The following is a 10041-nucleotide window of genomic DNA, read 5'->3' on the forward strand; positions in this document are numbered from 1 at the left end:
TCTGAAGAAGGGTCTAGGCCCGAAACGTCGGCCTTCCTGCTCCTCTGATGCTGCTTGGCCTGCTGTGTTCAGCCAGCTCTACACCTTGTTATCTCTGGAAATGAACTTTGTTGTCCACATTCAGCAGTAAACTGCGTCACCAATTTCTAACTTTCTCCCTTTTGGCCTTCTTCTTATAGATGAGGATAGTGATGTGTTCCTAACAGTTTGGAACATGATGCCAGCCAGAAGTATACCCTCATACACCTCCACCAGGTCCTGGCTGATCAACTCCTGGCTGATGAACTAACCTGGAAATTTGTTGCTTCAGGCAGTGGTTAAGGCTAGCAGATGATTTTCTCTAAAGGTGGATCATAGGAGGTTGAGAGGTGACCTGATAGAAGTTAATAAAATAATGAGATAATAGATAGAGCTGATGGTAGTTGTCTTTTCCCTAACATGAGGAGTTTCAAGACAAGGGGGCACAGTTTTAAGGTGGGAAGAGAGAGATTTAAAAAAGACGAGGCAATTTTTTTACTCAGAAGGTGGTTCACATCTAGAATGAACTTCACACCTTGACACCTAGAATGAACTTCCCGAGGAACTGATGGATGCAGGTACAATTATAACGTTTAAAAGACATTTGGATGGATAGATGCATTGAAAAGGCTTGGAGGAATATGGGCCAGGAGCAGGCATTTGAGACGAGTTTAGTTTGGGATTACGTTTGGTATGGATTGGTTGGACCTAATAGTCTATTTCCGTGCAGTGTGACTCTCTGACTCAATGACATCAGTGAACCAGATGAGTTTTTATGACTGTGTGATAGTTGCCATAGTCGCCATTAATGAGTCTAGCTTTCAATTTCAGATTTATGAAAAAGTTGAATTTAAATTTCACCAGTTGCTTTGGTGGGATTTGATTCTATGTCGCCCAGGCATTGTTCTGGGTATTTGCCCTAGAGAAATCACCAGTTGTCACCGTCTCCTCCAATCTGCATATTGACCACGCCCAGCACTTTTGTCACCGGCGGACTACAGATCCCAGAAAGCTTTGCGGCCGTTGACATCACTGTTCGGAGTTTGTCATTGCTGAAACGGTCGGAGTCGGCTCTAAGATATGATGTAAAGAAAATGGTACGTTGAGTTGTGTTTTTGAAGAAAAGAAGTATCAATGTTCTTCTTTGTTTGTTGTCACAATATAACTGGTGATGGGTAGCTTGTGAAAGAAGATTTGACACTTAGGCCTAGATGCGGTCTTGGCTGCGTTCGGCTCTACACGGCTCACTCTTTCCCCCTCAGCTATGGTTGGTCTTGAAGGTAAAGGCTGTCATATGTCGCCGACGTTCTGGTTATATTTTTGCCCTACTGTCTGGAAAATCCAGTTGGCCCGACAGGTTGAGGCGGGGCGGGGGAGGGGGTGGTTGGAGTGCAGAGTGAAGCGTGTGTTTCCGGATCGTTCTATCTGTTCCGGGCAGGAGCTGCTGGCCGGGATTGCTCTTTGTGTGTGTTAGTAATGTTTGTCGGTGATGAATTGTAATGCACGCATCTGCTAATTATATCGAACTATTTCTTGATTGACTCTCCCTCCTTTGTTTGTAAATAAATCAGGCCTGTGGTTTCAGCAAATTGCTGACCGAACAGCTGCATTCATATATAATGCTACGGATACCTGAGTAGTTGTATTTATTCAAAACTCATTACCTTTAAGAGTACAGTTTTTTTTAATTTATGGTTGGCATCTGAGCTTGCGCTTTTTACTAGGCACGTTAAAGTTGTCTTTCTGTTACAATTGGTTTCCTATTTTAGTATACTATTTATGTTCGTGTTGACACATTGTTCAGCGAGGTGAACGCTTTCGTTTCTGAGTTGCACTTCACGACTATCTACCGTCTGAGAACTTTTTTTAACAGCCAGCTTGTTGCTGTTGTATTGCGGGAATCGCCGCTATAAATCTGTGCACATCAAAGACTGAAATTCAAAACGTGATAATGAACAGTTTTTTTTATTATAAGCTGTTAATTGAACGCTAAATACAATCTAAACCGCTAAAGAGAGTTTCCCTAATAAAAACCGAAAGAACTGTGGATGCTGTAAATCGGGAACAAAAACAGAAGTCGCTGGATAAGCTCAGCAAGTCTGGCAACATCTGTGAAGAAAAAGTCGGAGTTAACGTTTCGGGACCGGTGACCATTCCTCGGAACTTCCTGTTAACTTCCCAGTTTTTGAAACAGTATATCGGAATCTTCTACAGCCAATTTTTAGTCACTTGTAGGACGAGCGCGTCTCTGGCTTGCCAGCATTTATTGCCCGTCCCTAGTTGCCCCTGGGAAATACAGTGCTGAGCTGCCTTCTTGAACAGCTGCAGTCGGTGTGCTGTAGGTAGATCCACAATGCCCCTGTTGAAGGAATTCCAGGATCTTTACCCAGCGATAGTGAAGGAACGTGGATGGATTCATAGAATCCCGAGCGTGTGGAAACAGGCCATTCGGCCCAACAAATCCACACCGGCCCACCAAATTGCATCTCTCCCAGGCCCATCCCTCTACTGCTTCTCTGTAACCCTGTATTTCCCAAGTCTAATCCACCTAATTTACACACCCCTGGACACTATAAGCAATTTAGCATGGCCAATCTACCTAATCTGCTCATTTTTGGACTGTGGGAAGAAACTGGAGCACCTGGCGGAAACCCATGCAGGAATGTGCAAACTCCACGTAGACAGTTGCCTGAGGATGGAATCAAACCCATGTCCTTGGCTCTGTGAGGCAGCCGTGCCAACTGCTAAGCCATCGGGAACTTGCAAATGGTGGTGTTTCCATGTATCTGCTGCCCTTGTCCTTCTCGATGGAAGTGGTTGTGGGCTTGGAAGGAACCATTTAAGGAGCATTCTTGTAGGTAGTACACACTGCTGCTACAGCGTGTTAATGGTAGGGGCAGTAAATGCTTGTGGATGTGGTACCAATCAAGCAGGCTCCTTTGTCCAGGTTGGTGTCAAGGTTCTTGTGTTGTTGGAGCTGCACCCATCCAGACAACTAGGGAGTATTCCATCACAGTCCTGACTTGTGCCTTGTAGATGGTGGACAGGCTTCAAGGAGTCGGGTGAGTGTTCCTAGCCTCTGACCTGCCTTTGTAGCCATTGTATTTAAATGGAAAGTCCAGTAATTTTTTGGTAAATTGTAATCCCTAAGATACTGATAGTGGGAGATTCAGTGATAGTAACACTATTGATTGTCAAGGGGTTAGATTGCCTGGCATTTGTGTGGCATGAATGTTACTTGCCATCTGAGGGGTGGGCAGAGTCTTTTAGATATCTTGATCAAGAAGAGAGCCTCCAACAATGCAGCACTCAACTTGAGATTTTTTGTGCTCCTGACCAAGAGTGGAAGTCTGGCTGAGCAGGGAATGTTAACAACTGTGTGGATTCTTATGCGGGAGCCAAGCAATTTAGGCTAATCTCGAAGTTTTGTAAACCAGCCAACGATCTCGTGGTTTATAATGTTTTATACCAAACGGTATATTTGTTTATTAATGCTTTAAAAATCATCCTGTTAACACTTAGAACTAAACAATTCTTCCTAAAACTGTTCCAACTTGCCTCTGTTGTGCAAACACCAACCTTCCTCAAACATATCTGGTTAGTACTTCTATCCTTTGTATTTAAAGAACTACAATTTCAGGATAATAAAATACTTGGTTAACTATTTGGTTTCTTCATATTCACATTTCATAGAGTAGAAATGGATTTAAAAAAACATGCAGTGCTGTTACTTCTGCAGGCGATGAGCGGGTAGTTGTAGGTTAAAAAAAAAATATGGAAAAATGGCAGTTTAAGTCACAACAACCTGTCTCACAACTAGAATTTTATTTTCTTGATGATTTGAAAACTGAAAGGAATTCAACAAGTATTATGAAATTATAAAGTTTAAAAAATGTATGTACTTTTCCTCATTGTGCATTTGAACAAATGAACACTGGACCAACTTGACATTACCTAATTTCAAGTTTGAAAACTCAAATCTGTCAACGCGCATACATTTCATTCAAAGACTTATTTTGTACAAACAAAATATCCCTATTTAAAACAATCCTGAATAAAACTGTTCAGTAACCAAGAAAATATGCCAGTTGTGTTCAGATTTATAGCCGCATTTTGTTTAAAAATAATAACTAATTTCAAAATGTCGCGTTGCAATACTTCTCAAAATTTTCATGTGACTGGAATAAAAATTCTCCATATTTAATGAATGCTCATTTTGTTTACAGATGTCTGGTGTAGAAATTAGTACTGGGCCTTCAGAACTTGAAGGGGAAATGAGTGGTCCCTGTTCAAAAAGACAAAAAACGGAGAGTGTTGCTGAAGAAGGTGAATGTGATTCCACTGAATTTCCCGAGAAAGAAAAAACAAATGGTGCTGAGCCGCAAAAAGAAACTGAATTCTGTGCCCCACATGCCGATTCAAGCTCTCTGAGAGAAAACATTGCGAGTGAGTCTTCAGTTTTGAAACTCGAAGAGGACAATGGGCACCATAATAAAAATGGTATTGCTGTGCCTGAAAGCAATGCTGACCTTGAAAATGAATTAAGCCTGTTTTATAAAGAATTGGAGAAAATTGAAAATGAGACTGATTTGCTTCTTAATGAATGTGTAGATGATTTACGAAGTTCAGAAAAAAGTCAAGAAAACACGACAGTGGATAAACGTGAAGGAAATAAAACTGGGAAGATATGCAAAAAGACTACAAATGGGAAACATAAGGCTCAAGATGAATGTGACCCATGTACTGGTAGATCACAAATTCCAACTTCTGAACACTTAGGTGATGCACGTTGGCATAATATCTTGTCTCCTGCAAGGCCTCAGTGGAATCAGCCACAGCCCTTTATTGGTCCACAAAGACCACGTCTGCTGAGTTTCAGTATCCCATTTGCTTATCAAAGATACAGTGGCCCAACACAGGAGCCAGTGCCTTTTCCTAATAACAAACCACATTTAACTAACAAGTTTGGCAGTAACTGCAACAGTACTGCACCATTCCAAGCTAGAGATGAGTGTTGTAGTATTTGGCCATTCCCCAGTACTAACAATGCAGTGCAACCTGGGCATAATTATTTTCATGATTATTATCCACGTGAAAATATGGAGCGTCAATCCGATCTACTGGAGCTAAGTATAAATAACTTGTGTCAGTGGCATCAGAAAACAGAACAGTGGCATTTAAAACCAGGAATTGGAGATAAAGTTCTCATATTTATGCGTGGTCCACCAGGCTGTGGAAAATCCACTCTTTCACGGTAAGCTTAATTTGGATTGCTTGCAATTCACACATTAACTTTAAAAATGTGCAGTTTCTGGACAAAAAGCTGTGTCCTTCTCCAGGAAGAGTTTCAGTTACTCATGTCTGTTTGAATAGTCGTGGGTTTAGCTGCATTACTTTTACCCAAAACACTCTGTATCTCGTTCTTTTATTCATCTCTATTGCACTCAGCAATGTTTTCCTTTGGTTTCGTAGTTACAGTTAAAGGTACAGTTTGATCTGTTATCTTTTCCCTCACATACTCTTGCATATCATTGTATGTTCCATTGTCTTCCTATCAATCTGAACAAATGTATCCTATTTTATTATAATGGAAACACTTAGTCCTTTAATTTTTCTCTTCTGCCCTCAGCATCTTCCTTTCTGATCTGAAAAGGGGATTTTGGGGCATTCTCAACTGTCCTCTTGTTAACCTAGCTACTTGTCTTCCTTTCATGCTCCTACCACCATTCCTCATCAAATTTATGTAGATGAGAGGCAAGAAAAGTTTGGTTTTTTTGCATCAGCTCAATTGTCAATCATTACAGCTGCCTAGCTAGTAGTTGCACTTTCTGGCCTTCAGCATGTGTTCAAATTTTTTAAAAAAGCAATGAATTTCAAAGAGTACAATTCCTCTGCGAGCTACGTGTATGGTATTTATTCCTAATGCCTGTATCTACCTGCCGGAATTACTTTAATTTATCCTTTGAAATTCAGTATAGCTTTGTTTTCTCAAATTTCTGAACTTTTGCCTGTATGATTCAGGGACTAACTCATATCCCATTCATAATGCTTAGAAACTTCGACCAACAGTGATGTAGAAATTTTATGTGCTCCACTTGTCAACTTGCTTTGCATGGGCAATGTCCAGATTTTTATTTATCATTTAATTTATTTGGTTATTTTCTCAGTCATGGAGTCATACAGCGTGGAAACAGACCCTTCGGTCCAACTCGTTCATGCTGAACTAGACGTCCCAATCTGTCCTAGTCCCATTTGCCAGCATTTACCCCATTTCCCTCTAAACCCTTCGTATTCATATACCCATCCAGTAGCCTTTTAAATGTTGTAATTGTGGCTGCCATACATGTTCCATACACACACCGCTCTCTGCATGAAAAAGTTATCCCTCAGGTCCTTTTCAAATCTTTCCTCCTGCCATCTAGTTTTGGACTACCCCACCCTAAGAAAAAGACTTTGGCTATTCACCCTATCCATGCCCCTCGTGGATAAACTTAGCTAAGGTCACCCTTCAGACTCCAATGCTCCAGGGGGGAAAAAGTCCTAGCCTATTCAGCTTCTTCTTTGTAACTCAAATGTGGCAACATCCTTGTAAATCTTTTCTGCGCCTTCTCCGGTTTACTAACATTAACTAAAGGCGATCAGAATTGAATATAGTATTGTAAAAACAAAAAACAGAAGTTGCTGGAAAAGCTCAGCAGGTCTGGCAGCATCTGTGAAGAAAAAAAAATCAGAGTTAACGTTTCGGGTCACCTCACCAATGTCCTATACAGCTGCAACATGACATCCCAACTTCTATACTCAATGTCCTGACCAATGAAGGCAAGCATGTGAAATGCCGTCTTCACCACCCCGTCTACCTGTGACTGTACTTTGAAAGAAGTATGCCTCCACATCCTGTTGCTCAAATTTTGAACGGAACTGTAGAAATTTTCCCTACTGGCCTTCCTCTCTGGAGCCAGCTTTGACATCTGAAGTACTTTTTTTAAAAATGCATCATTTTAAATTAATATTCCCTATTTCTTTCCTTTTAATATTCCCTTGGCAATTTTAGTCCCAGTTTTCTAAATACTCTCTTTTTCTCTTCTTTCTGAAGTTCTCTTTTTCCTTTTCTCCAAGGTCACATCTTTTAAGTTCTCTTTGTCCCTTTTGATTTTAATTCTTTGTTTCTCTGTTTTGAGCTGCTTTATCACTTTCTCATGTTTAAGCTGCATTTGAATCCTTGAAAAATCAAGTGGTTAGTCACTGTATCTAGTCCTGCCTGTATTTCCACTGTTGTTTTGCCAATGTTTAAATTGCCAGTACCTTTATAGTTTTGACAGGCAATTCCACTTTAATTGATTTACTAATTCCAGCAGTCTGTTTTTTGTTAATTCCTGAAAATGCATTATGGGTACCTGTTCCAACTGCAGGATGGTTTTGTTTTTATCCTTTAGTCCTTTACTGCTTACACCAACTCCATATTTGGCCTTGCCTAATCCCCACTCAAAGGATCTCAGACAATCCCTTAAACTTTTGTTACAACTTAACTGGGAAACATGTGTTAAAATCATGCCCTACTGTTCCACAAGCCATTCCAAAATGAATAAAGCCTGACTTAGACCGCTAAGATAACCAGTATGCCTGATTGATTGCTATTCGAAACAAAGGTAATTCAAACCAAATTTTGTCATTAATAGAAAAATAGTACTATTTATTGGTGCATACATCAAGGTAACAAAAGACTGAAAAAAGGCTATAGATTAGAAATCCTATACAACTTAAAACAAGCCACTTCTGAAACCCTAAATATACACGCTCATTGACAATTAAGACAGAAAGAAGACTGGTGGTTTGACACAGATACTATTGTTGGAGAAAGAGTATAGACTGGGTAAATAAAGTTCTGCAGATCAAAAGTCCAGATTGCAAGATTGGTTAAATTGTCTCATGCAGTTTTTGATGACATTTAGTGCTGATGATGCTGTTCTCTACTTTGACATGTAGAGACTTTTTTTTTGTCCTGTTCTGTGTTTTTTTAAGTTGTGGAATGAGATGAGTGCAATGTTTTAATTCCACAGCAATCCTTGGTTTGCTGTATGTTTTGAAAGTAAGTAACCTGACAGTCCTAGTAAGTACTGTTTACACAACTACTTGTTTGAGCAGCAGTTAAAATGTGGTTGTAGATGAGCTGGTGTCTAGGGATTGCGTACAGATACAGTTTTGATTGGTGCAAGTAGCTGGTCTATGGACTGGTGGCCAGTTGTCAATGGAAAGATCTTCTGCTTGCCAACAGCCATGTGATTGGTTCTCAGGTAACTGAACAGTTTGGGGATGTAATCAAGATACAGAGAAGCTTTCAGGTCTCCACCAGATTCGGAGCTCTTTCTGTTTTCTACAGTAAAAAGCAGTTTAAGCTGGAAGAAAACCAGTTTATCTTTGCTTCATCATCAGTTGCTGTGACTTTTATCAGTGAATCAGCCAGCCGTGCCTCTACAGACCTTGGAAGCATCTGGACAAGGTCAACTGCAAAAGAGCATTCTGATTAGCACAAGAATCATGAGAACCATCTCCACAATCCTGTGAACAGGAAACACTGAACTGTCTTCCCAATCTTTGCCTCCATCTACAACAAGAACCATTTTTTTGTTTGTGTGAGTGCGCACATGCCTATTTTTATAAAGGTACATTTTCTATGGGATTAGTTTTAATTAGTATAGTTATATGTCGATGGTTCATAATTGTTTGCCTGTAATTTGACTTGTAATAGATACTAATTCTTCAGTACAGAAACCTTGTCTCTGCTTTCTGTCAATCTAGATTTATAATGCATGTAAGTTGGTGGAATCTCTGCATATTTTTAAAGAATCTTTAACTTTTGTGATGAATCCTGGAATGATGGGCCTTGTTTTCCAATGCATTACCCCAGTGAGGTATGAAAAATAATTGATCTAGAACTTGGGTCCTGTCTTAGAGTTCCTTATTTTAAGCTTTCTTGGTTTTTCTGTTACCTCCTTGGTGGCCAGCTTATCCCCAGAAAATGGAAATTGAGATGCTGAGGAAAGGGGGACTTGGATGCAAAATCGATGAATTTTTCCAATTCTAGACAGCAGGGGGCAGCATGGATGATGTCTTCAATCTACCAGGGAAAAAGTTACGGGGAAGGACCAGAGTAGGACTGGAACAAGGAATGTTTCACATAACTCTCAGAAACAGAGACCATAAGAAATGGGAACAGGAATAAGCTGTTCAACCGCTCAACCCTGCTTTGCCATTCAATAGGCTCGTGACTGATCTAATATGCGTCATGTTCATTTTCGTCCCTTTTCTTGTAACCCTCCATTTCCCCCACTAGATCAAGAATCTATCTATCCCAGTCTTAAAGATACATGAGGACTCTGCCCCCTTCACCCCATAGTTCTCAGTGATAAGGAGTTCCAAAGACACACAATCCTTTGAGGGAAGAGCTTCCTCCTAGTTTCAGTCTTAAATTAGGGCCCCTTAATTCTGAGACGGTGTCCTTTGGTTCTAGACTGTTACCCCTGATGGGACATTCTCTCAGCATTTACCCTGTCAAACCCCTTCAGGAACAGAGAGGATTCTTAAGCCTAACTGGAGGTTAAGCAGGTACTTGTGGCCATACCTTTGACAAAGTGAGAGAAGTTAATTGTGAAGTTTTTCAAAGTGAAGATGAGCTCAGCCAGCGGAGGAGGGTGGTGTTGGTAGTGATTGAGGCCGTTCAAGCCTTCTCTCAAGGAAAAAGCAGAAAGCTCTCCGACCACCTTGATGGGGCTTGACTTGTAAAGGAATTGCCTGCCCATGGTGAAGAGGAGGTGGCTGCTGCCAGCAAACTGGAAATTTTGAAACTGACGCAAAGCATCAGAAAAATTGCAGATGTAAGTGGGAAGAGACTGGACAAGGATAGAGAAAATCAAGTCAAGGTAGGAAGAAATAAATTCCATGAAACAGGAGCAGGCTGAAGCAGTGGATCTTGTTGGGCAGTTATTTATGGATTTTGGGAAGAAGTTCATAACAAGCTCTGTGAGG

At 40.6% G+C, this 10041-nt stretch overlaps 1 protein-coding gene across 1 annotated transcript in view; it reads left to right on the forward strand.

Moving 5' to 3' along the window:
* LOC125483303 (NEDD4-binding protein 2-like 2) overlaps positions 1-8477 on the forward strand; it is a 17494-nt gene extending 9017 nt beyond the window's left edge. The window contains exons 3-5 of the mRNA XM_048597911.1: positions 942-1115; positions 4245-5272; positions 8310-8477. Of these exons, the coding sequence (XP_048453868.1) occupies positions 942-1115; positions 4245-5272; positions 8310-8313 (1206 nt within the window). The 3' untranslated portion in view covers positions 8314-8477. The remainder of the gene's footprint in view (positions 1-941; positions 1116-4244; positions 5273-8309) is intronic.
* Positions 8478-10041: the final 1564 nt, after the last annotated feature.

Source organism: Rhincodon typus, chromosome 6 (genome assembly GCF_021869965.1).
Source record: "Rhincodon typus isolate 14 chromosome 6, sRhiTyp1.1, whole genome shotgun sequence".
NCBI lineage: Eukaryota > Metazoa > Chordata > Chondrichthyes > Orectolobiformes > Rhincodontidae > Rhincodon > Rhincodon typus.